General features: G+C 41.0%; 4 protein-coding genes across 4 annotated transcripts; 2 read left to right on the top strand and 2 right to left on the bottom strand.

Moving 5' to 3' along the window:
• Window positions 1–83: 83 nt before the first annotated feature.
• Window positions 84–1,124, bottom strand: timm8b (translocase of inner mitochondrial membrane 8 homolog B). The gene is made up of 2 exons (XM_004075738.4): window positions 917–1,124; window positions 84–494 (listed from the first exon to the last, which is right to left on the bottom strand). The coding sequence occupies exons 1-2, from the start codon at window positions 1,016–1,018 to the stop codon at window positions 327–329; spliced, it is 270 nt and encodes an 89-aa protein (XP_004075786.1). The 5' UTR covers window positions 1,019–1,124; the 3' UTR covers window positions 84–326.
• A 589-nt stretch (window positions 1,125–1,713) lies between these two features.
• sdhd (succinate dehydrogenase complex subunit D) lies at window positions 1,714–9,256 on the top strand. The gene is made up of 4 exons (XM_004075737.4): window positions 1,714–1,833; window positions 4,242–4,352; window positions 5,921–6,071; window positions 8,631–9,256. The coding sequence occupies exons 1-4, from the start codon at window positions 1,785–1,787 to the stop codon at window positions 8,794–8,796; spliced, it is 477 nt and encodes a 158-aa protein (XP_004075785.1). The 5' UTR covers window positions 1,714–1,784; the 3' UTR covers window positions 8,797–9,256.
• A 994-nt stretch (window positions 9,257–10,250) lies between these two features.
• il-18 lies at window positions 10,251–16,634 on the bottom strand. The gene is made up of 7 exons (XM_020708368.2): window positions 16,467–16,634; window positions 14,575–14,632; window positions 14,450–14,485; window positions 12,832–12,975; window positions 12,295–12,437; window positions 11,425–11,658; window positions 10,251–11,345 (listed from the first exon to the last, which is right to left on the bottom strand). The coding sequence occupies exons 2-6, from the start codon at window positions 14,630–14,632 to the stop codon at window positions 11,440–11,442; spliced, it is 600 nt and encodes a 199-aa protein (XP_020564027.1). The 5' UTR covers window positions 16,467–16,634; the 3' UTR covers window positions 10,251–11,345; window positions 11,425–11,439.
• Window positions 16,635–21,119: 4,485 nt separating this feature from the next.
• bco2 (beta-carotene oxygenase 2) lies at window positions 21,120–26,803 on the top strand. The gene is made up of 12 exons (XM_011482760.3): window positions 21,120–21,224; window positions 21,304–21,502; window positions 21,590–21,801; window positions 21,887–22,002; window positions 22,165–22,267; window positions 22,332–22,460; window positions 23,324–23,484; window positions 24,524–24,691; window positions 24,977–25,114; window positions 25,605–25,787; window positions 25,878–25,988; window positions 26,176–26,803. Exons 1-12 carry the CDS (start codon window positions 21,188–21,190, stop codon window positions 26,290–26,292), a joined length of 1,674 nt encoding a protein of 557 aa, XP_011481062.1. The 5' UTR covers window positions 21,120–21,187; the 3' UTR covers window positions 26,293–26,803.
• The last annotated feature ends 191 nt before the right edge of the window (window positions 26,804–26,994 follow it).

The following is a 26,994-nucleotide window of genomic DNA, read 5'->3' as shown; positions in this document are numbered from 1 at the left end:
AAAACAAGTCTCAGAAATCTGACCTACAGTGTCCAGATGTGTCCACTCCATGTCTGCTTATCGCTCCAGCAACCAGGTTAGACTTAACGTTTTAAAACTTTATTTTCCATACAGGACAAAAAATGACAGATGGAAGGAATAAATATACAGAATAGCTGAGATTTTGGCGGAGGATGAATGCACCATGTGTAGTTGGAACTTTAAAAGATTGTAGTTAAGATGTGAAACAGGGATGGGTTCTCCAGCTCTAAGGAACCTGCAGTGACACAGTCATTCAGCTGAGGTGATCCCAGCCTGCAGCATCTTCCACCAGTGTACGTCCATCCTCAGTGAGCGCCCTTCTGCACCATCTGCGTGAAGCGGTTGGTGATGGTCAGGGTGGTGTCGATGAATCTCTCCACGCAGCTCACCAGGCAGGTCTCTGTCCGGTGGTCCAGTTTGGAGCCGGGAGTGTCCACACATTTATCCCAGCAGACATCAGTGAACGTGTGCACCTGCAGAACATGGAGAGGAGACTGAAACATGAGAAACAGTCACGAGCTCCTCCACTGTTATAGAGTTTGCTCAAATTTAAAATAAGAGGTTTCGCACGTGCACAGTTCACGTTGACATTATGACATTATGCAGAACGTGACGTTCTGCATAATGTCATCGTTTCTGCTGCAGCCTGCACCTTGAAACAAATCATTTTCTTTTTAATCATGTTCTCACAGCAGGGCGCGTGCCTGCAGTGAATCTGCTAACGAGCGCGAGCCAGAAAATGTAGAACGCTGCGTTATAGCAGAACCTCAGCTTTCCCCAGACCATTGACGTTTGTACAGAATAGTATTCAGTGAACCTGCACGTGCGGACTCCTTGCAGGTAGCCTCTGAATGGAAAGAAGTACGGCTAGCTTAGCCTGCCATTTAGCACCGACCTGCGCCTGAAACTGCGCTTTCTGCTGCTCCACTGCGATCATCCGTTGAAGCTCCGCCGCCTCTGCCTTCTCCGATGAGCTCAGGCTGTTAAAATCCGCCATGGCGGACCGCTGAGGCACAGAAAACGCCGATGGTTTCACTGACTGAGCGGCCACACGCCGAAGGTGAACGCTGACCGTTCCTTCAGTCACTGCGACTGCGCAGATCACGCTGACGTCTGTGATTGGCTAACAGAAACCCCGCCTCCCAACCATAGATCGTTAATGATAAAAAGGAAATGAAGTGTTTTGTAGTTTTTAATCATCTTCATTCTTTCACTGGATTTTAGAATAGAAAAAAAAAACATTTTAAATAAAAAGAAAAAAGAAACAAGTTTAAGAATAGAAAAGATATGGATCATAATTCAGATTATATTTAGCACCGATAAAAAAGAGGTAACTACTATGTACAGATACAGCAAGAAGAAAGGGATCCATTTTTCTAATATGTATCCTCCATAGAAAAGTGGCACAAGAACATGTCAAAAACACAGAAAATACCATTTTTATTGGAGTGCCTTTTCAAAGCTGGACAAAGTAAAGGTCAGTCTTCTATGGAAAAGTTGTGGCCTCAAAAGTTGTCTGCACAAATAAAATAATACTCTTTTATACAGGGTAAAAATATGCAAACGTTTAAAATTTTAAAATAACCGGATTGTTTTTGTGTGATTTTTTGTGTATTTTTTAGAAAAGCATTGTTTTATTTTTTAAAAACCAAAAACAAACAGAAGCTGGAATGTAGTGAGAGATTCTCTTAAAATGTATAATCTCGGCCACGACGCTCCATTCACATCCGGGTACTCGTGGTGACCTTGGCTGAAGGATCGTCATGGCGGCTGTGTACAAACTCTCTTCTCTGTGTCGCAGAGGAGTTCACCGTAAGTTAAGCTCCGACTGTCAGCTGTGGTTGTGTGAAAGTGGAGATGTAGCTGCGGAGTGTGGGACGCCGGAATTTTCCCAGCTTCACGGCTACAAGTCACGCAGCTGTAATTGTTAGCATCGATTACACCAGCGCGTGAAAGTCAGTGTGCTAGAAGATGCTAGGCGCTGCTGACTGGACACTCAAAGGTTCAAATACCTGAAAGAAAGAAAGACGTAATGTGTGTGTATTTGAACTTATTTATGTGTATACATTTGTATGTTTCTGTACGTGTGCGTCACACATACACGTGTTGTTTGTTACTCGTCATGCTGGTCAACAACAAAAAAACATACTACTGTCTGTAGCACTCCTCCTGGGTTAAATTAAGGTTACTGAATCTCTCGTGAAAAATATGCACATTTCAAATAAAATATGACTATAAAATAGACGGAATGTAAAAAAAATTAGAATATTTGTAATTTCAAGCTCCGTCTTTTGAGTCCATTCATCAAGTAGGTACAGTCTGCTGTTAAAATTTTGTTTGCCCTTCACTCTCATGATGATGCTCTCTGAATTTCCTCCCTACTCTCTAGTTACTAAACTATTTAGTGCGGGACAATCTAGTGCCCTGCCTTTTAAAAGCTATTAAGACACAATGCTCGCTACTTTACTTTTAAAACGGCAAATATGACGTCACCGATTTCATGAAGTAAACCCCTTATAAATGTTGAGTATTTTACGAAAACTATGAATCAATTGTTTGATGATAAAAAACTTAGATGGTTTATATATTTTAAAAAATAAATACATTTACTCTCACGAAAATTACTCAAACGCAATGCATTGTGGTCTATATTCGCCAATCTAGTGAGCAAACACTGGTTTGTCGCAGAGACTTCTAGGAAATTTCTAGGGCACTCAGTTTTGGAGTTTTAGAGTCGGACAGCCCTACAAAATGGCAGATGCACTACATAGTGCACTATGTAGTGAATAGTGAAGGAGTTTGGACACAACCTCTGTGATTGGTTGAAGGAAACCCACTGACTCATGAACTCTACAGGATTCACAGTGACTTTGTGGTTATAAAACCATAAAGATAAATGAAAGTGTTGAGGCTTCATAAAGCAGATGGTTAGAGTTACCTGGTCAGTCCTTCATGTTTTGCTGGGTTGTTTTCTGATATCCTGCCTTATCTGCTGCTGATCCCCTTGATCAGGTGTGTTTTACCAAGAAGCTGCAAAGGTGGATCATGTGGAGCAGAGGTTCTCAAAGTTTTTGTAGCGGAGGGCCAAATTAGGAACTTGACATTAGACTGGGGGCCAATTTTGGTGGGGGAAAAATGGATAAACAGAAAAAGTTGTTTTAATAACTTTAATGACCAAGTGTCATTTGTACAATTAACCAGGCCCTTCAGATGTTTTCCCACTTGCTGTCAGAGGTTGCTGCCCAGATCTTCTACTCGTTTAGTATTTGTAACATTTGACAGACTTAATTCTTCAAACTTCTTCTTTTGCTCTGGACAAACAATGTCAGCTTCTTTCAGCATGCATTCTTTTTACAAACTCCTCGTCACTGAAGGGCTTGATACTCCGCGCCATTTCCAAAGCCACAACATAGCTAGATTCTGTCACAGCTTCACTAGATTTAGCCATTTTTGTAAACATTGTCTGCTGTGCAGCATAGCCTCGTTGTTGTTGTCGGAGTTCATTGTTGCGCTCCTCGCCGGTAAATTTGTTATAGTTTTTATGATTTGTAACATAGTGGCGATTTTATTTTGAATTCTTTGAGCATTGCATTTACCTGCTTTCAAATAAGGCACAGGACTTTATCCAGCCCATGAAGTATGACAAAGTAAGCGTTAGTCCACTTAGCTTGAAAGCGCCTTTTTTCCATGCCAACGCAACATTTTCTTCGCCATTGGCCCCCAGGCCGTACTTTGAGAACCCCTGATGTAGAGAGAAGTCGTCTAGGATTGCTCTTTAGTTGTAAAACACTGGGAGATCTTCTGAAGTTGGTTGATGTATGTATTTATATATTTTTGAACGAGGATGTTTTCAAATGTTGTCATTAGTGAGCTCTGCTTGTCCATGTCAGTGGTGGTTCTGTGGACGGTTTTGCCATGAGGACCACTATGACTTGCTGGACGGACCCGTCGCTTACTTCCTTATTTCTCCTCAAACTCTAAGAACTTTTGGCTCCGTCAGGAGTGTAGTCACAGTGGACCGTTCTTCTGCTGAAGCTGTTGTACTTCAGGTTTCCTAAAGTTAAAAGGTCTTTACGCTGCTGCAGGATCATTCAGTTACTTTGAGTCAAAAGGGTTGGTGGTTTGTTCACCTCCCCAGTGTACTCTTCCTCGGCAGGTTTGAGGTTCTTGCTCGCTAACCGCTTTTGATCTAATGGTTGGATGATGATCTCTTTCCTCAGCTCTGCTCTACCAAAGCGCCTTGCTGGCCCGACCAGCTGCCGTCCCACAGAAACGGAAGGAGCCGCCGTGTCTGCTGACGGCAAGGATTCATTCCTCGCAGGCGCTGTACGGTCAGTCGCACACAACGCAGAGAGCTCTGGCTCCATTTCTCCCTCCTTACCCTCATCATCATCATCATCATCATCACCCCCACAGCCACACATCTTCTTTTTAATGAATGTAGAGTTGATGTAAAAGGGAAAGAGTTTGGTTCCACGTGTAACACTTAGGATCTGATACTCTTCCAACTGCAAGCCCGCCTTTCTGGAGGTGTGTTCAGGTGCTGATGCGGTTTTCTTCACAACTGAGCGTGAAATCTGCAGAAAATGTTGGACTCTGCTGACTGTTACTGCATTTTTCATCAAATTTACTTAAAAAACTTCCTGATGTCTCCACAGAAAGAAGTTGAGTGTCTTTTTGCAAGTTCACAGCCTTTATTAGCATCCATTAAAATGCCACACGTTAGGCCTGCACAATATACCACACATTTATCGTTATCGCGACATCAAGCTGTGCAATATGCATACCTCAAAAGACGGCGAAAATCGCAATAAATGGCTACCTTAAACGTGCTAAAAGAAACTCATGGCAGCATGAAATATTGAACAAATGAAATAAATCCCTTTATGCATTTAACCAATGGGAAGGACCCATTTACGTTGTTGATCAATCAGATGAGCCCTTTTATGTTAGATGTTTGCCTCCTATATAGACTAGGGTCATTTGGAGTATAATTTTTAAACTGTTGCAATGAAATGGAAATGATGGTTGTTTTGCTATTTTTTTTTGCTATTTTTTGGTTGTTTTGCTATTTGTTTATATACCGCAAATTATAAGGTTATTGCAAAATCAATCACCAATATCGCATACCGCAGGTTTTCCTCATGTGGTGCAGCCCTACCACACGTGGTCTATAGCTTTACACTGAAGTTACCTTCATGAAGCGCCGATGTTCTCATCACTGCAAACCCCTGAAGTTATCCATCCCACTCATCGTTGCATAAATTTGTATTTTCCGAGGCATTGTTTCCTCATCCTTTTTCTAACTTGCATTTTAACTTCTTCTATCTGATACTGAGTGTTGTCAGGATCCATCTACTTCCTGGAGCTTTGATTCCCACTTTTGTAAGACTGGTTGTCTGGATCGTGATGTTCCCTTAAATATTTAGTGGCTTTTTAAGATCAGACAGGTAGTCACTGAAAAACAAACAAACGTATATGTGGACAGTTTGCTGAAAGTAACAAGAAAAACTGAACTTGAAAGATTTTCCCTCTTTAGCCTGTTGAAACATTTTTAATTTGGTGTTGAAGATAAAACATCAATTTAAGTCAAATAATTTTCTACATGAAGTTTATAAGTAAAGGGTTTAAAAAAGCTCTTGTTTTAATTTTCTTTGTGGGTGTATAATGAATGTGTATGTTGTTTAAATTAGTTTCTTTTATAGTATAAATAATGTGATGGAGAAGAAAAGCAAACACATTTTGTTAATAGTCATTAGTTAAGGTGGTTTAAAGTGAGTCGAGGTTGTGGTTACAGCTACTGTAACGTGGATGACGGACCTCCCTGATCAATCATGTTGTGCTCTGTGTCGGTTCTGCGTTCTACTCTTTGATGATCCTCTTTTATTTATGTTCACAGGTGGAGCTGACTCTAAAGCCGCCTCTCTGCACTGGACGGCCGAGCGGGTGCTGAGCATCGCTCTGCTGGCCATGGGCCCTGTTGCATATTATAGCCCCGGCCCCGTCATAGACTACTCTCTGGCTGCAGCGCTGACCCTGCATGGTCACTGGTGAGACCTGAATGCATTTGTTTCACTGCGGGAATAGCGGTTCATTTTCACTTCCTTTTACTCAGAATAAAAAGATTTCCAGACTATTTCCCCTTTTTATCTCTTTGCTTTACAGTTTATCAACCTCAGATTTCATAAGTCTTAGTTTAAGCCTTAGTCACATGCACTCGTACATGGGGATGGCCTGTATGATGCTGCAGGTTTTTGGATTGTCCGGATCCATGGAGGCTCATAGAGGTAACACTAACCTGGACGGATGCATGGGCCTAACCCTTGTGCTATCCTAGGCACTTTAACATTGGGAGTTGGGTCATCTAGACCCACTAGACAGTACTCTGAACCTTTTTTCTTCAATGATTTGTGATCTTCACTGGTGTCCATGGATTACATGAAATCTTTCCACCTTTATCCACCTTTGTCATGGTAGGGAGAACACGTCAATGGAAGGGTGGGGTCATAGGTTAGCATAAGGGTCATGTTAAGAAAAGCCCTCTAGTCTACCCCTTTGGCGCATAAGCAGAACGTATCATCTATCATCTCTGTGTGACTGAGGTCAAAAGCAGCGATTCTTCTCTGTGATTTGTCCTGACTTTGCTCAGCGACCTTCTTCAGGAGGTTGAAGTGGGAGCGGGGCAGCAGGCGGCACAGCTGTCACATTCTAGCTGAGAACGTTTCTCATTCTGGTTGAGAAACGGCTTTTAGTGTTGAGCTGCAAATTCCAGCCGTAAGTCCAGAAAGCAACGGCTCTCGGGGCAGAAAGGTCCTTTTGGGTTAATTCATGTCGAATACAATCTGTTCACGCACAGCCAGGGTTTGAGGAAAGGTGTCACTTTTCATGGATGCTTATGTTTAATAGGATCTCTGGGAAATTTCTTAAGACGGTTGAAAATAACATCTAGCTGATAAATCAAAGGGACATTAATCCCTTTTAATTAGGTCAGATGAACTGACCCAGTTCTTCAGAAGTTGGGTTGGTCATCACTGACTTCAGTCTGTAAGATCAGTCACCAACAGTTTGTGTTAGAAAGGAGACGACAGTGCTGATGACTCTCCCCTTAATACCACCTTATTAAGGAGACCTCCTGTTGATCCTCAATACCTTTAGAGGAGCATTAGGGTTTTCATGAAATATCAAGGTCGTAGGTCGCTTAGGGAAACTCGTAGAGAGAAAATATTCATGCACACTTTTTTTTACGGGCATGTTGCAGGCAACAGGTCCTAGTGAACACTTGTACAACACGAACGGGTAAGTAAAGGTGAAGGAGGTGAGTTTCAGGCATTTTATAGAGGTTTTTCATTTCTTCAACCCCCCCTTAAACCTGTGGACTGCACAAGGAGTCTGTGATAAGTGCCCACTCTTGGCTTGCAGCCTGACTGTCAACCTCTGTTCACACCAGACATGAGTTCTGTGTTCAAGAATGTGCTGACCGCGGATTTTTGAACGTGTTGAACTACTTGATGCTAGCGCATGTAGTCCAGGCTGTTTCTTTCACGGCTCTGTTCCGACATATGAAAGACTTGGTGTCATAGAATTCCAGCCGGTCACAAACCACAATTATTTTTTTCTCCTTTATGATCAATTTGCAAACGGTTTGCACTTCTGTGTCCCTGATTGGTCAAAGTTCAACTGGTTTAACTTTCAGCATGTGTTCAGTAGTTGTGCGTTTAAACCTAGAGCCTGAAAGCAGACGTTTACAGGGGTGCTGGAACGCAGCAGCGGCTGCTTGAACGCACATTTTTGAGCCCAGTGTGAACATAGCTTCAGAATTGAGGAAATTAGACATTCAGAACCTGATTTATGTGGACTTCCTAGAGGCACTTCTGTATCACATGCACACCCCATTCGTTCATACTCGCACCTTACTTACTTCTGAAGTGGCATAAGGACACCGTTCCACAGCGTCATGAATGGATGCAACTTCCATTAGCCTTAGAAATACTTCACAATTTGTTTACCACACTCACAACAATGGCAGGTTCCATTTTCATGACGTCCCTGGAGGTGACCATAGGAGCTTCAAGGGAACTCCAAGACGCGCCTATACTCCCCATAACCCTTGTGTTATCTTAGAAGACCCCACCCTTCCATTGACGTGTTCTCCCTACCATGACAAAGGTGGATAAAGGTGGAAAGATTTCATGTAATCCATGGACACCAGTGAGGTTCACAAATCATTGAAGAAAAAAGGTTCAGCGCACTGTCTAGTGGGTCTAGATGACCCAACTCCCAAGGTTAAAGTGCCTAGGATAGCACAAGGGTTACGATGCAGCTGCTTCTCTCTACGACCCTCCACGGACCAGACCACTCAAAAACCTCGCACCCCCGTATGGGGGTTGACCTGTATAAGTGCCAAAGGCTTAAAGCCCAGATGTTCATTGAGAAGAAGAGACTTGTAGATGATTCTGTGTCCTTTTCTTTTTATTTTCCTGGAAGAACATTAATAATGAACCTTAAATCATGACTTTCTCCAGATTAATTTATTTCTTCCTTTTTTTTTGCAGCACTAAGTTCATTCAAAGGCTCAGACTCTGAGAAGTGTTTTTGTTTTTTGTGTGTAGGGGGATTGACCAGGTTCTCACAGACTACGTCCACGGAGACACCAAAGTCAAGATGGCAAAAGCGGGGCTCTTCCTGCTCTCCACCGTCACCTTTGCTGGTCTTTGTTACTTCAACTACAATGACGTGGGGATTTGCAAAGCTGTGGCTCTGCTCTGGAGCAAATGAGCTCCTCTGGACTGACAGGCTTTGGATGTCCTGCAGGGAAAAGATTGTAAAGAACAAGATGGGTTCTTTGTAAATTCCTATGAATGGATAATTTGACAGAAGTACTTCAATGTATGTTTATTCATTTCCAGCATGCTTTTTTTAATCATCAGTAGAAGTTCATGTCCGCCTCCAGACAAGCAGCTGAAGCTGCTGCTTCACATCTGTTCATTGAACACATCTTTGTTCTCCAATCGGAAAACCATGACTGGGTCCACCCCACGGTCACACCTCTGACCCGCCGACGTGTTCGTGCGGGTCTGTGGCCGAGGTGAAGCGTCTTCTTTACCGCAGACGAGCCACAAAACGTCTTGGTGCCGTCCTGTTTAATGCGCCGGTTCATTACTACAGTCAGAACCTACCGTATGTTCTGCCGCCGTTAAGCGCTGTGTAAAAATAAACCTATTTACAAACACCTTAAGCTCTGACTTTTCTCAAGTTCCCAGCCGCAGGAACAGGTTTTGGTGAAACACTTAACTCATCAGCTCAACAAAAAAAATACAAGTATGTTTGATGTAGCTTAGCAACATAGCTTTATTCAATGCACTGTGGTGTTTTATTTTGAAAGTCATGGATCCCAGATCCTCGCTTGAAAAACTTTTTTTTTTTTTTTTTTAACTTGTCCTGTCCAACAGCTGGGCAGACAGATGAGAGCTAAGGGCCTCTTGGGTTGGACATATTTTACTTTAACAAGAGGGGTTATTAATCTTCAGACAAACCAAAGGTATGACTGAATAAACCCTTTTTGTAATTGAGGCCAAACTTTATTAATTTCAATCATGTTTCAAAATCTTTGGTGTTGGACCGGACGGGAAAGGAAAGAAGGGAAGAAGAGAGAGGGATGTTAGAGAAGGGGGGGGGGGGGTAGGAGGGTGATAATAGGAGGGGAAGGGGGATAAGACCATGAAGCAGCATAAAGCAACAAGTTTACTGGTTGTTAATCATTATGGTAAGGTTCAAATGTAGTACAAAAAGGCCTGTCCACACACACTCAAATGTTATAAACACCCCTGCTAGCTGCAAAAATGTCCACCTGTCGACATGTACACAAAACAGATAGTGTTCACACACATACTTATGCCTTAAAACCAACTAGTGTGAAATATTTCAGTCATGCAAACTGTTAGTGCAAAGGTGAGCTAACACCTGTGCTCAGGTGAGTGTTTATGTTCTTCTAAATGGATGGTGGAATGTGAAAAGAAGGAGGGAGAGTGCCCAGCCATCCCCACCCCAAGACCCCCGCCGCAGCAGCAGCGGCAGCCGGAATCCCCCCAACGCCACACGGGAACCGGCAGGGAACAACGGCCGCCCGGGCGACCAAGCCCGCCACCCAAGCCAGGGCCAGCAGGACCGCCGCAAGGCCCCCATGTTGAATGTTGAAAAACATTTTTATATCATGCTAAAGAACAGAGAAAAACAGTAAATGTGGTGTTTAATTCATGGAAAAAGTACTTTAAAAAAAATCCAACAGTATTCACATTTTTCTTTATGGTTTTCATAATTTCAGGAGGAAAACTCCAGAAGAGAACATTCAACAAAACTTACAGCTGCACTCAAGCAGCTTCCATTTCACAGCATTTTATTTAGGATCCCACTTGGTCAGACATTTCCCCCAAAAATACAAATCACGCAGCAGACCGTTCTGGTTTTGATGAAGCTTTAGGTGTCCTGACGCAACATGTCCTGGAGGAGTTGGGTTCAATGTGAAGTGATCCTCTAAAAAGTGCCAAGTGTTCATTAATAACGATGAGAATCGATAAACTTTAGCACAACTCTTGAACAGAACAGGGGTCTGCAACCCGAGGCACTGGAGCCACATGGTTTTTGTTTTTTTCATTTCTTGTGGCTCTTTAGCTCTAACCCTTGTGTTATCCTAGGCACTTTAACATTGGGAGTTGGGTCATCTAGACCCACTAGACAGTGCGTTGACCCTTTTTTCTTCAATGATTTGTGATCTTCACTGGTGTCCATGGATTACATGAAATCTTTCCACCTTTATCCACCTTTGTCATGGTAGGGAGAACACGTCAATGTAAGGGTGGGGTCATCTAAGATAGCACAAGGGTTAAAAGAATAATGCTTGAATAAATCAACTAAATTGTCATTTGTGTTTAGATTTTTATAGTAACTTTTTGTACAACTGCTGACTGCTGAACACAATTTCTTGTGTGCTTTTTCACTCATGAACCCAAACTAAATGGTACAAGGAGAATAGTTGATAGAAAAGTCTCAGACTCTTACATTAATTTCAGTGAATCTGCAAAAAATAAAGAAAGTTGAACTTGGTATTTATATAAAAATATACTTTTAGTGTATTTATTGTAAATATTTAAAAGCTTAATTTTATACATAAAAGGCTTAGGTAATACAAAAATATAAAGTTGATTTTTCTCTAGGTTGAGGTGGAGCTCTGCAGCTCTCGCTGCGTTTTGGTCTGTAAGAAACTGGACCAAAGGGTTCTTGTAGCTTCACCTGTTGCAGACGCCTGGTCTAGAAGGTGGTCATGTTTTCTAAAACAAAGAATTTGGAGTCACAATGCCGGTCCAGTAGGTCTTCCGAGTGAGAGTAAATCAGAGCTGGTGCACCGACCGTCTGCTTCACGTTTCACATCTGAGACACGATGACCTGGCAAGGTTCGTCCACCTCATCTTCACTTTTGTTACGCAACACCAGCTTATGAATGCAGGGGTTGTTATCCAGAGGCTCAAAGGCCAGAAACCTGCTCGTGTACACGGAGGACTCAAACATGTAGAGGTTGGTGGAGACTTTGGTCCGGTAGAACAAGGCCTTGTGCTTCGTCTCACAGATGTTGTTGGGAAGATCCTGGCAATAAATGAGACAGGTTTTCCATTTCAGAACATAAGAACACAGATGATTGCTCCCTCATTCACAAGTCCTGACAGATCAACCTGTTCCTTGAAAGGCACTCATGCATTCACCTGCTCTTCAGACAGGGGGCCTTTTTGACCCAATCACAGCTTTTGCTGCAGGAGCTCCAAATTTGACAAACCAAAAAATAAAAACAGGCAAAAAAATGAATTAGAAAATCGGTTTTTAAAATTAAAGCTACGAGCAGCGCCGTATGGCTCGCAGGCTCTTCCCGCCCTTTTTTGACCAACCCACATTGGCTGAATGGCTGCTACATACCCTTTACTCCCCCCCTCTTCCCCAGCCACCCTGATCAGGGTAATCGTGTCAAAAATTCACTGTCACCGGGTACTTGGTGGGTGCAAATTTGGCTGAGTTTTTGGAGTTTGTGGCGAAGGTGAAATTTTTGCTTAAAGGCACAGTAAGAAAGAATTGTGACCTCTAGGTGACCTCTAAAGCTTTCTATAGGAAGGCATGCTGTGTTAGACGTTGCCCCTCCCTCCAGCTTTAATGCAAGCCGGGAATATGTCCAGTGTGGAGATGCCTTTGGTTAAGTTCCTGTCTATGTCAAAATAAAAGCTTTAAACTCACCATTGGTTGACTGCAGATGGTGTGCTCGTCATGGCAGCACACCGCCACCGTCTGGCCGTTTTTGAAGGCGTACAGAATGACCGGCCTTTTCTTGGTGGCGTCTCTGGACGTGTTCTGGTAGTATTGGATGTTGAACCTGCACTCTAAGAAAATACAGGACAAGCAGAGGAAAGAAGTTCAGGTACAAACCCCCCAAAAAATCTCATCCAAGCACCTCGATCTGACTAATGATAGAAGAAAAAGGAAAAAAAAAAGCTGGTTGAATGCAATCTAAAGACAAAGCAATGAATAAAAGAATGATCCTGAATAAATGTATTATTATACCAATTCAATAAATGACCATTTCTTTAATTGTTGGCCTAAAAATGTAAAATATATTAAAGATCCAGTTAAAAAAGATTTTTAGACAATTCTCTTATTCAGAGATTGTTGTGTTTGCCAAGAATTATATTCTAATTGTGAGGAAAACTAAAAAACTAAAACATTTCTGTCAGTTTCCCACTCCATAATGCTTGTATCAAAAGCAAAAGTTCAAACCTGACTGTTGCCGTTGTTCTGCGTTAAGATCCTGAACGTCAAGAGTCCCTGTATTGTGCAGAATCAAGAACTTTTGTTCCTTGCTTTGGATCCAGCAGTTTGACTGGTAGCATTTAGAAATCCTGAAACCGTCTCCCTCACAGCCTGAAGAAAACAGAAACATAACCAGGTTACCAAATTCAACCTGTGCTCCAGTCCACCGAGAGGCACAAGAACCTTTTCTTCTACAGGTTTACAGCAGCGGCACCCAACCTTTATTGCGCCACGGACCGGTTTGATGTCTGGCAAAATTCTCACGGACCGGTATGTTACATGTGGCGGACACACACTGCAGCAAAGCTACAATAAAGTTTAGAGACAGGTGATAAGATGTACTCTGCACTTTTATTTTGAGACGCTAAACATTGTACATCGCACAGGTGTCATCATCCTCTCCCCTTCCCACACTCATGGTGCTAAAAAGAAGTAAACAACAGGAAGAAATAACAAAGGGTGAAACAACATAACTGCCACATAAAAGGACCCGTAGGCAAAAAGAAACACCCATGCTCAACCCTATTTTGACCAAAGCAGGCAAAGGGGATTGATTTAATTCCCTGCAGCCTGTGGAACTCCGATAGCAGACCAAACGTGCATGTGACCGACACTACAGTACAACAAAATAATATGACTTGCATGAAAACTGTGGTATTTTCTAAACATAACAATAAACACGAATTATGACATGAGCAACGTCCTCTCTGCCCGCAACACTCCCTGGTCGCTATTATTACAACATTTAAACATGCCTTCAAAATAAGAGCAGGGAAAATCCAACTCTCCACTATGCTGGATGGTGCATGGGAATCTCCCGTTGGGATAAATCTGTATTTCAAGTAGGACTCCTGATACTGTCTATTAAATGTAGCTTTCTTTTTTTCTGTCTCCTGGCTGGGCCTTTTCGACTTAGCAAAGAAACTTTCCAAAGACGGTTGTTTTTTTTATTCATTTTGCTAGTTCCTGGGTTTTATTTTAGCGGTATCCTTTCACGTGACCAAGACGAGCGAATTGGCCTGCGTCAAGAGTAACATAAACGGATGTAACAGAGAAATGGGCAATTTTTCAAAATAAAACAACTTTCAGATTCCGAAATACCGGTAAATAAAATGGAAGTCATGCAAGTTATTTTATTTTTTCTGTGCGGCCCGGAACCAAATGACCCGCGGACCGGTACCGGGGGTTGGGGACCACTGGGTTTACAACATCAAGATAAATGTAAAGTTGCTTTTGGTTCATCATCAAGTTGACAGGTTCTGCTACGTTCACACCGGGCTCAGAAACAGGTGTTCAAGCAGCCGCTTTCAATGAAAGGTCAAACATGTAAAAAGCATGTATATGTGCGTTTCCAGCTTCCTTCCATGTTCCAAACGAGCCCAGTGTGAACGTATCATGTGGCTGCTCCTCCTACTCACTGGTCTCCACTTTCTGGGCTAACGGAAGAGACGTCTTTTTGGATGGATGCACAGGAAATGACATCACAACCCATTACTTAAGCCCAATTTTCTCACGGGACACAATTTTTTGAATAGCAGAACCAGAACACTTAGAATTTCACAAATGGAGAAGTTCAACGGCTTACATGTTGGAGCTCCTTGACAGACAGGCGAGGGCAGGACTGCATGTTTTTGTGGGAGAAAACAGAAGGAGGTCTCTGAGAAGAAGCTTTTCCATCCACAGACTCAAAATGAAGGAAATGTCCTTTACCTTCAAAAAGGAAGAAATCCTCACATGTTCCAAAAAATGTGAGCGTAACGGCTTCCATCTGAAGGAAACACAAAGATGTTTGTCAGCTGCCACTTCTGCAAAACTCACCGCTGGATTTCACTGAACTGATGGGCGACCGGGAGTTTCTCTGAAATCACAACTTCAGCTTTTGAGCCGCACTAATTACAGCTTATTTTTAAACATAGAAATTGATTAAATGTATAGATTTTGATCAACTTAAAAGAAAGGACTTTCTAAGCGCCTCTGCATCTTTGGGGTCGATTTGCAAAACAACCAGATGAGATGACAGATCCAAAAAACTGGAAGCTCTACTGGAGACGATTCTGTGAGAGACTAACACCAGGGGATTCTGGGTGAAGTTTAGGTGAATTTGGCTCAGAGGGTTCCTTCAGAAAACCGCGCGGATCACGGTAAAGCTGCCGTTTCTGTGCTTAGTTTCAGAATTTTTATTTTTAAAACATAAAAAAAACTTTAACCTTTGTTCAATTTTCTTAAAACAAAACAAAACACAGGGATTCTTTTCGATTACGGGTACGTGTTTAGAGACTTTATCAGCTGAGGCAGCAAATTCTGTCAAATTAGTTTGTTTTTTACTAAAGTCTACCAAGTCAATCATATGATTAAGGCAAAGCTGCATTTAGAAATGTTCAGATTTCTTTCAAACTCAAGTTAAAAAGCTGTAACCAGCAGCTTTTGTTAGCTCTGAGGCTGCAACAGTTCACTAATTCAGCACCTTTTTTTTTTTTTAAAGCTGTGTCCTTGTTTTTAAATCCAAACAAATGAAGTTCAGTTCTGCACAAAAAAGGATCCCTAGTTTAGATCATTTATTTACCAAATGTAGCTTCTTTTCTTTCTTTTTTCTAATAAACCAAACTCAAGTATTTCACTGTATTTTGTGAACGACACAATGATCCAATATAGGGGACTTCCCAGGCATAAAAGCAGGAAGTGGTCAGACGCTGTTGCACATTTTCTGATTCAGTTCTTCACCTTCATTTGTGGGGGGAAAGGGGATCTTCTCCCTGATTCTGTAAACTTTGCTACTTTCAGCTGAACCACATGAGAACGACTCCATCAAAGACGGCGCAGACTTGTGGTACCAAATGGGGTCAAACGTGTTGAAAAAAACAAATACAACAACTTGAAACTGAAAATTATGAGGTTCCATTTGTACCAAAAATATGAAAATGTTTTTGCATCCACTGTCTATGTCTTTGGTCCATTGTCTATGTCTATTAAACAAGTTCATTGAACATTCGTTCATATCTATGTACTACTAAGCAATATTTTCTGCATGCCCATGCTTCTTTGCTTATTACTTTCTATTTGCTTTGTGATCTATATGCTTGCTTTATGCTTAAAACTTTGCATTTGTCTTTATTATTGTCGTCACCCCATGTCGTCTCATTACGGTGTCAGAAAAGTCCTTAGCAACCGTTGCTAGTGTCGTTTGCTACGTGGTGGTCGTCAAGAAAATCCTTAGCAACCGTTGGTAGTGTCGTTAGCTTTGTCGTTTCCTCATGTCGTGCTCTTAGATCTTCATCTTGTCGTTTTTCAAATTTTGCCAAACTGGGCCAAAGTCGTCAGAAAAGTCCTTTGTATGGCCGGTAAAGGACTTTCCTGACGACATATTGAGACGACAGGGGGTAACGTCCGACAATAACAAAGACAAATCATGCAAAGTTTTAAAGATAACGCATGAACCAATGTTCAATGAACTTGTTCAGTAGACACAGATAGAATAGACCAAAGACATAGATAGACAGTGGACACAAAAAAACATATTTTTGGCACAAACGGAACCTCATTGGAAATTGAGCATCATAAGAAAGAGGGACCGTTGTTGTTATTGTTTTCGCAGAACTTCGTACCTTTGAGGCTTCTCTCTCTTTCTGTTCAGGATGAAGGACCTCTCAGGGGTTGTTGAGCTCGACCTCGATGCTCCGTTGGACGGCAACGCACGGCTGATGAAACAACACCGCACGTGTCTGGATCTTTGAGGGTTCGCGGCAGCTTAGCGCATGCGTGTTTGAGCGGAAAAAAAGTCCCGCGTGTTGCTGCAAAGCGGAAGTGAAAACAAAGCTTTTTTTTTTTTTTTTTTTTTTTTTTTTTTTTTTTTTTTTTTTATTGAACTTTTCAAATACAAAACATACAAACTCCAGCAGAGGATGAATACACCACAAAATACAAAAACACTAATGGGGGTAAAAAATACTCTCAGTCATAAACATTAAGTGTTGAAACACTTACAAAAAATACAAATAAAAAATAACAGGAGCCAAATGATAGCACAGGACAGACACTAGAATAAAAGCCACAAAGAAATTTGTTTAGATATTTTTTAACACCTACCGAGGATTGTAATCTTTTCAGTGAGGAATAATATAATTTAAAATCGTTAATAAAACCTGGGAAGGAGGGCTTGGAACCTCTCCACTTGCAACAGTGGATATGGTATTTTCCTAAAAGTAAGATGATATTAATGAAATTTGAGAAAGAATCATCAATATTTTCCATAAACAGCATGACATCAGAAATACCAAAAGGGGGAATATTCAGTTTTAAATTAATCCAATTCCTTATTTGAGTCCAGAACTCTTTGGAGTAATCGCATGAAAAAAACAAATGTTCCAGTGTTTCCTCATTGGAGTTACAAAAAATGCAAGATTCCACATCAAATTTAAATCTGCTTTGAAGAAAATCGGAGACAGGATAATATTTATTTATTATTTTGAAATGAGTTTCTTTTACTTTGGGCAGAACAGGCCATTTAATATACTTTGAGTGTGCTTTAACTAACAGAGATTGGCTGTTGAAATAAGAGAAAGATCTAAAAGAGGCTCGATTATGGACATGATAAATTCTTTCTTTTAAACAGTTGTTCAAAAGATTGTTATTTAGTTTAAAATCTAAGAAATTACATCCATTTATCTGTAATTTTGGTAATGAGATAATTGTTCTATGAGGAGTAAAAACAGTGTTCTTTATTAAATGAATCAAAGCAGCAGGAATAGCTCGACATACTTTTTTAAATTCTTTAAGGCTGCAGGTGAGACTGTATTTATCTATAAATGAAGAAAAAGTCAATAAATTACCGTCACTGTCAGTTAAATCTGTAACAAAAAGAATGTTTCTGTCAAACCAATCCTGTTTAAATATAGATTTCCTACCAACTAATACTGTTCTGTTATTCCATAATGTTGATCCATGGGGGGTAAAATTGTGAATAAATATCATTTTCCAAAACTGAAGAACCTGTTTATGGAAGTTGGACAAAATGAATGGAATCTTGTTGACTTCAAAATCACATTTCAAAAGGAAGTCTATGCCTCCTAAATGTTTAAAAATGGATCTTGGGATATGAAACCACATGGAGTTACTATCAACCAGAAGAGCTTTTAAAAAATTAATCCTGAAAGTACCGACCATAGCTTCAAAATCTAGAGCCTTGATGCCACCATTATCATAACTTTTGACCAGTTGGGAACGTTTGATATAATGTGTTTTGTTTTTCCATATGAATTGAAAAATAATAGAGTTAACTTTCTTAATGTTTGGAGGGGATATGTATAAGGAATAGCAGGGATAAATAATCTTAGAGACGCCTTCTGCTTTGGTTAACAGATTTCTCCCAAAAACAGTTAAATCTCTTGTCAACCAGCGACTTAAACTTTTCTTTATATCAAACAATCGATTTGTAATGTTGACTTCTTCCCTCCTTAATGTGTTTTTAGACAATAACACACCCAGATATTTCACTTCATGAACAACCCTAATGGCTTCAATAGTTTGGTGCTGACACGAGTGAACGGGGAGGATTTCACATTTGGAAATATTTAGCTTCAAGCCTGATGCTTTGGAAAATAACTGAAGCCTACTTAGAGCTTTAACAACCTCTGCATCGTTTTTTAGAAGTAAAGCAGTATCATCTGCAAACTGACTAATTTTGTATTGCTTTTCAAAAATAGAAATACCTTGAATATCATGACTATGTTTTATGAGGATGAAAGTGAAAACAAAGCTGCGTTCGTCAACAGAATTAAACTACAAAAAGTAACACTTCCGCTTCAGAGTTTATATTTATCTCCTCGTTGTTTGGACCTCAATTTTTTTTATTAAAACAAAACCTAAAGTGGAATAAAGGGATAAACTGAGATTTTAACAGTAATATTTTATGCAAACTAAATGTATGCAAAGATAACATAATCTTCTAAAACCTTTGTTCATGTTCCCTTTATATTCTAGTCTATGTATTACTTGATATCTGGAATGATTTTTTTTATTATTGTTTAGAGTTCAATTATTTTTAATGCTAGAAATCAAATAAATAAACTCAAAAAGAATTTGTAAATTAATTACATTATCCCAGATTATTCAAAAAATAAAGCTATTCCCCTAAAGTAACCAATCACAAGTAAATATTTGTTTTAGATTATTAATGTTTTGTGGTTTCCAAAAGCACCTGGAGTGCCGTTGAGCAAGGCATTCATCTTAGGAGCACTGCTCCTGATGGAACCCATGACCTGATCATGCATGTATGGCTGCATTTGAACCAGCACGGGTCAAATAAGAGAATGAATTTCCCTGGAGGGATAAATGAAAACAGCCTTAAATAATCCCATTTATCTTTATTTTCCACTTTATATTGAAAAAAATCATCCGTTTCCAGAATAAAGAGGAGGGGAAAGTTTTTAAAACTGCCATAGACCCCACATTAAGCTGTGTCCTCAGTGGTACCATGCAGGCACAGAAACCAAACAGAGACACTTTGTTTATTCAAGTATGGTTTGTTCAAGTATGGTTACATGGTTTGAACTTTTTCATCATTTTGTCACAGAACAAACTAATGTGCTTTATTTGGGGTTGATTAGACAGACTGCTGCATCATTGCGAACTGGAAGAAAAGTGATTACAGAGGTGAGGATTCAATGGTGGAACCCGTTTCTGGGTCAGACTGTTAGCATCATTATTTCCACTTCAGTTGTGGGGGTTTGCATCATAGTGAAAGGGGGATCACTTACTTTTGAAACAAGCCAGCAGTGCCCCCTGTAGACTTTTTATTGTAAATAATAATGCATGAAGATGTCCTTTATTATTTTATATGCAACTTATGATACATTGTCATTCTGTTGTATTGTGGCTCTGAGCTCAGGCTGTCAGGTTTAAAATTGATCTACTGAAGGACATGTTTTTAGGTGAAGCTTTAGCTGCCAGGCACCTGCACTCACATTCCAGTCTAGAATACTCTGGTTCAGCCCTTGGGTTCTTCTCACAAGCCCCAGTCGGGTCAAGCCCAAAGAGACTATGTAGGATCACTCTCCCTTAAGAACAACTCAAAAGGGGCCAGTGCAATGTGGTTTGGGTGGCAGTCAAAGGCGGGTGCCTCAGCTGCCCAAACCCTGGATTTGGCTTTTGGGACATGGAATACTCTACGTTCACACTGCTTAATGCTCTGGAATACTAGTGAATACTAGTAAACTCTGGAAAAATTAAAAAAATTCTGAAATACTAGTATTGTCTGGTGAATTGGTGCACTCTGGATACCCAGATTACTCTGAAATACAGGGTATTCAGGAATAGTAGAGCACCTTGAAATACCAGAATACTTGGAAGATTAGTATTTTCTGGAATACTAGTATAAACTGGAATATTAGAATACTGGAAAATACCAGAATATTGTGGAATACTAGTATCTTGTGAAATACTAAATGCTCTGAAATACGAGAATACTTTGAACTACTAGAAAACCATGGAATACTAGAATACTCTGGACTAACAGCTCATGGCTGACTCAGTGACTCGAGTGGCTCTTTGTGGCTTTGATGGATTCCATATTTAATAACGCTTTTAAATCATTTTCATATCCTATTCCTTTGTCAAGTACAGCAGCAGCTGCTCTCAGGTTGTTGCTGGTGTTTTTTTTACCTGCTATTAACACAAATCTGAGTTTTGATCATCTGATGGATTTAGTTACTTTGCATCTGAATGCTGCTGACCCTAAACCCTTCCTTTTGGATTCTGAAGATGCTTTCTCAACTGCGACAATGGACCTGGTAGAGGCTGATGGAACAAGGATGTCATCAAAAACAAGATGGAAAAATACTGCAAAAGACATCAGGAGATGTTCTGCTCTATTTCTGCAGCATCTGAGGTTCACAAACATCTGTGTTGTTGTTCAGCTGTTGATAAGCTTAAAGGAAAAGTCCCAGTTTTAAATAAAACTAATTACTTCCAGAAATAGACGAGTGCAACAACAGATAAACAAGGCTTTTAAGTCAGCATCTATTTAAAACACAAAATACCTTCCAGCATCTCATCTGCTTCTGTCATCCACAGACATAATAAAGAAGCAATTGAAAGAAATGGACACAGCGGATTTCCAATTGACTGGGAAATTTTGCAATTATCTTTGTGAATGAGTTTTCTTGTGATTACAGTGTACAGGCTTATACAAGCATGACCTGAGTGTTGTACATGCATCTGTTTCTGGGGGCCTCAATGTCAGACCCAGAATATAAAATCCCAAGTCCCTCTCAAAAGATCAGCAGCGTCTCAGGAAAGAGGCTAGACCAGAGGAGATCCGGAAGCAACCATGAGCAACATCAAACATTGGAAGAGCAACAGCCCAGGTAAATCTGCAAGGGCTGCTCTTTAGATTTACTTGAATTCTTCATTGCTTTTTTAAAAGTCAACAATTTGTTTTCACAGCAAATAAAAAATCGAAGTCTACGAAAAACATCAGGTACTTCACTGATGTGCACGGGCTACCGTGCATTGAGAAGATGGTGAGTTCAGTGGAGGAAACGCCTGAACCCATCAGCTGCTTCATCACAGGCACAATCCCAGATTGGATCAAAGGAAACTTCCTGAGAAACGGACCTGGGAAATTTGAGATTGGCAACCAGAGGTAAGTGTGACATTTTCTCCCATTTTTCCAACCAAAGTAAAGCAGGACCAACCTGACGAAGCTGGATGGCTCCTCTACTCTCATCAGGTTCAACCACTGGTTTGACGGCATGGCTCTCCTGCATCAGTTTAAAATATCAAACGGACAGGTCACCTACAAAAGCCGCTTCCTCTCAAGCGACAGCTACCAATCCAACCAAGAGCACAACAGAATTGCTGTGTCAGAGTTTGGGACGGTCACCATGCCAGATCCTTGCAAGAACTTCTTCCAGCGCTTCCTGTCCAGGTTTGAGCTACCAAGTGAGTGCTCTGTCTGCCAGAGAACAAACACAAACCAGATTCCTGACACGGTCCATGAGAGTTGGTGTTTGCTCTTTGCCTGCAGAACTCTCTGACAACGCCAACGTGAGTTTTGTAACCTACAAAGGAGATTACTACGTCAGCACAGAAACCAACATCATGCATAAGTTGGACCCCGAGACCCTGCAGTCCACCGAAAAGGTAACGTGTCATTGAACGCAAGACTTTTTAAAAACAGAATGACTACAGAGAACAAAAAACTAGTGAATAAAGTCTGAGTTTGGCTCCCTGCTATCAGATCAGAAACTAAAACGCAAACTGGAAATGAGGTCCACGTTTGTTTTTTTATTCTTTTTGCATAAGGTGGACTGGAGCAAATTCATTGCTGTGAATGGAGCAACTGCACATCCTCACACAGAGCCTGATGGAACAACGTACAACATGGGAAACTCCTACACCCCCAAAGGTAGGTCAGGAATGTCTGTGCTGAGAATGAACTCCACTGGCGACTCAGCCCTCTGTGATGACAGGAGCATACTACAACATCATCCGAGTGCCCGCAAGCAAACAGGCAGAGGGGGAAACCCTGGAGGGAGCCTCCGTGCTGTGCGCCATTCGCTCCTCAGAGAAGACCAAGCCTTCTTACTACCACAGCTTTGGTGAGTTTGTCTTCACACGACCTTTCTTTGACCACAAAGACAGTTTTAAATTGAATCTACAGCATCTTCAACCTTAGAAAACACTTTAGCCATTTCCAAAGAACAAAAGATTTGTACAGATTCAAAATAAAGGTTTTTTTTTAATCAAATCAAGTCCCATTAGCTGTCACGCACTTGGATTTGTGAAATTCGTTCTCGGCATTTGAGAACATGGTGGAGTAGTGAGCTGCTCTGGGGAAATATTAGCAGTGTAACCCCTCAATCCAACCCTTTAATGCTGAGTGTCAAGCAGGGAGGCATTGTGTTCCATTTTTTAAGTTTTTGGAATGACTAGGCTTTAGATTTGAACTCACGACCTTGAAGTCACAGGACAGACACTCTTGCACAAGGCCACTGAGCTGGTCAAGTATATGAAATAGCAATGAAATATCAGATCAAATCATATTCAATAAATTAACTTTTTTTTTTTTTATTAGAGACACCCATGCAGTACATAGTTGACTGTCATCTGCATGACAGCAAAGAGAGACACTGGATTTCCAAATTATGAGACCAATTCATAGGGAAATTCCGCAGTTATCTTTATTTATAAGTTTTCTTGTGATTAGAAGCATTCAGTTTTGTACGTACTTTCATTTCTGGGGTATCTGAGTATGTATGGGCAGGAAAAAAAAAGAGGGCCTTAAACTGAGCAGTTTGTCAAGCTACAAATCTCCCTAATATTTGCTTGTGTTTGACCTCTACTAAGCTAGAAACTGCCCTGTCCAGACGCTGCTATGAGGCTATGAGTGTCAATAACACATTTCAGTCTAAAATGCAGAAAATACTCCAGATTAAAACAAAACTATGTTCATCTCTTCCAGCAATGTCTGAGAACTACGTGGTGTTCATAGAGCAGCCAATCAAGATGGACCTATTGAAAATTGCAACTGGGAAGCTGACAGGGAAAAGCATCAGTGATGGTTTCTCCTGGGAGCCCAAATCCAACACAGTCTTCCACCTGATTCATAAAGACACCGGAAAGGTAACACTGACCCTGGAAAACCCTCAGACCTTCAGGGGCAGTTCTCAGATTAAAATTGTCGATCAGTCTATCTGGGGATGTGAGAAATTCATCATTTATGAAGACTTTTATGAAAAAGCTCAGACTCACCCTTTAATCTGTTAAAGCTTCCTCAGAAGGAGGAAACTGCCTAATGAAAAAAACCCAACAGTTTTTATGAGTAGGTGGTAACAACCACAAACTGCCATTATTTAAAGGGTTGAACAGACTGGAGGAAGAAGAAGAGCTGACGGACTGGTGGGCATAGGGGCTGGTGAAACCATTCTGAAATACAATCAGGGTAAATAGAGATGGTTTGCAGGTATGTCAGGAGTTCCCTTCAGTAATCTGGACACTTGTAGAGACAAAACAAAACAGCAGAAAGGAGTCAGCAGACATCAATAACAGAAATGACCAGAAGAGGGAGACAGAGGAACAAGGACATGCTAAACAATGACAGTTCTTATCCCTTTGAGGCATGTAAACGTTGGTAGGAGGGTCATCTGGACCCCACAAGATAGAACAAGGGTTATATATATATATTTTTTATTTATTTATATTATTGAGTCCTGTTGGGGGGGGGGGGGGGGGGGGGGGCCTTTAACTGCAGTGCGACTAATTAACATAGTTCCGGCAGCTGTGTACCACAGGTGAGTGGGCGGAGTCACAGCCAGACTTGCACAGAAATCCAAGAAAATGCAAATGTTTGGCCAAAAGAAAACCAAAATAGCAAATCATAGTTGATTTTCTGTAAAAAGGAGCCTAGACCTTTTATTTGGTTGTTGCTATTGATTGCCTCTTTTGCTTCATTTTTATTTTATGCTATTATTAAGCTCTATTATAAAGCAATCATCACTTCTCTAAAACTCTTTCCTTCTTTCTTTAAATGCCTATTCTGGTACTTTAACTTTGTGTGTAGTTTTTTAATAAGGTTCTAAGCACTTTTTTTGAAAAGTTCTTTATAAATAAAGTTGATTTGAATGGCTGTAGAGGAATCTTCATTCCCAGCTTTACATTTCAGGTGAGCCCCATCAAATATTTTGCCAAGGCGCTGTCAACGTTCCACCAGATCAATGCTTTTGAGGAGGGGGGCTTCCTGATTATAGACATGTGCGCATCCGACGATGGCCGTGCAATCACAAACTATAAGGTCCAGAACCTGCGCAAGAGTGGTGAAGCTCTTGATGAGGTGAGTGTTGCTGCAGTGTTTTTAATGCCAGCCACTATGCTATTGTTCAGCAGCTTCTCCAATGCAAAGATGACTGTGGAGATAAAGTTCCTAAATTTGGATGGGGATGAGGATGTCTCTCCTTGTGAGTCAGTTTGCATAAATTACAAGACAATCATGAAACTGTGCAGACTGTCAGTGATTTTTTTTTTTAAACACAAACATGGTTACAGGGAATTTTATTTTTTGGGTTCCACTTCAACTTATTTAGGAATCATAGGATGAAAAAACTTGTATCCTCCTCAGGTTTACAACACTTTGTGCAGAGTCTTCCCGCGGCGTTTTGTGCTTCCTCTCAACATCGACTCCCAAACGCCCTTCAACCAGAACCTGGTCCACCTGGCCAACATCACAGCCACCTGCGTCAGAATCGGCTCAAACAAGGTGGGCTGCTCCCTTAGTCCATTAGTGTGAGGACTAAAGGGAAACCAATCACAGGACAGGGTTTCTGCACCCATGTGCAGCACACTTTAGGGTGTTACGATTGTCCAGCTGAGAAGTGGGCAGATATAGTGAATCCATTGCTTATCTATTAGAAATTAGAAAGGGCCATAACTCCTTAATCAGCCTTTTGTAGGAAGACTAACGTTTAAAAAGGTCTAACAAGAAGGTCAAACAAGACAGAAGACAAAATCAGGTTTTAATGACTTTTTCCTCTTTATATTTACTGGCAGGAGAATGTTGCATTGGCAGCTGTTACAGTGTAATCTTTGCATTTCTGATCTCAGACTCCCGCTGATTTTATCCATGCTAGCTACAACTATTTCAGGTGGATCTCTGTTACATGTTAGTAACATCCCTAAATTTGCACCTAACCACGTCAGTGTTTTAAGGCACTAAATCCTCTTCGTTATTTTCTCTTTGCTCTGTGCAGGTGTTTTGCACCCATGAGGACCTCCATGGAGAGGAACTCCATCACTATGGGGGCCTAGAGTTCCCACAGATTAACTACGGCAAGTACAACACCCGTCCCTACCGCTACTTCTACGGCTGTGGCTTCAGACACTTGGTAGGAGACACGCTGATCAAAATGGATCTCCACAGGAAGAGCATGAAGGTGAGCTGCAGAACTACTGCGTAGAAAGACCAAATCTGCGCAATTATAACACCTCTTCTGTTTTAATGATCTGACTTGTTGAACACTAAGGTGTGGGAACATGCGGGTCTGTATCCCTCTGAGCCGATCTTTGTTCCTTCACCTGACGCTACGGAGGAAGACGATGGTGTCATCCTGTCTGTGGTCATCACTCCAAACAAGGTTGTTCCAGTTCAGACATGTGAAAAGGGAAAGAAACACTGAAACACTTCTAAAGTGTTATGTAAAATACATAGGAAAACAGTTTAGAACTTTATCTACAGCTAACCAGGTCAAACCTCACTGAACAGGTATAACCTGGAGCTCGTATAGGATGTCGAACCTGAATGATTCTTTTTGTCTGTTTCAGGACAAAAGTACTTTCCTTCTTGTTTTGGATGCAAAGAGCTTCGAGGAGTTGGGCAGGGCTGCAGTGTCTGTGAACATCCCGTACGGCTTCCACGGAGCGTTTAGCGCCACAACATAAGCATGAGGGGGAGAAAGAGGTTCAGGGAGCGCCTGACCTGCACCGTACCATGTCAGCGCCAAGTAACCATAAAACCAGCTGACACCTGGAAACTCAGTGCTTGACAGTCCTACTCCGATCATCTTTTGATCTATTTTCAAAGCGTTCCCAGTGACCTTTTATTGATGATCATGCCGTTCCAAGCCAAAATCAAAACACCAGTGTTATTTTTTAAAACATAGTTTCTGCAGAGCGGCAGTAGTAGTTAGAAACACACCTTTGGACACAGAGTAAGCCTGCCCCTGCCCTCATTCCATTATCCATTTGTCTACATTAGCTTATAGACCCTCACAACCCAAACCTAGTGGTGCAACAACAATGGCGAGCTCTCCAGCCTTATAGTTGTGAACCAGATGCCAGCTCGGACAGGGAAAACAAAGACGTACATCTAGTCGTCTACAAGTGGATGGATCAGAATAGAGTGACAGGAGTTTTTTTGCCCCGCCCAGCAAATACGATCTTTTTCAAAGAGTTTTTTTCATCTTCTCCTGATCAATCAAATCTCCTGAACAATTTGATTAAAGAAATACCCAGAAATGCAATTTTGGAATTAATTTTCTTTGTGTATGTATTTTCATTTTAAAAACACAATTTTCATTGGAGCTGGTTTTTAAATGATTTCAACTCAATCTTGTTGAAGTAGTTGATTAGTTGCTTTAATTT

This window comes from Oryzias latipes, chromosome 13 (genome assembly GCF_002234675.1).
Source record: "Oryzias latipes chromosome 13, ASM223467v1".
In the NCBI taxonomy this organism is placed as follows: Eukaryota; Metazoa; Chordata; class Actinopteri; order Beloniformes; family Adrianichthyidae; genus Oryzias; species Oryzias latipes.
Note: the sequence above shows the minus strand (reverse complement) of the source record. Positions and strands in the feature narration are given on the sequence as shown.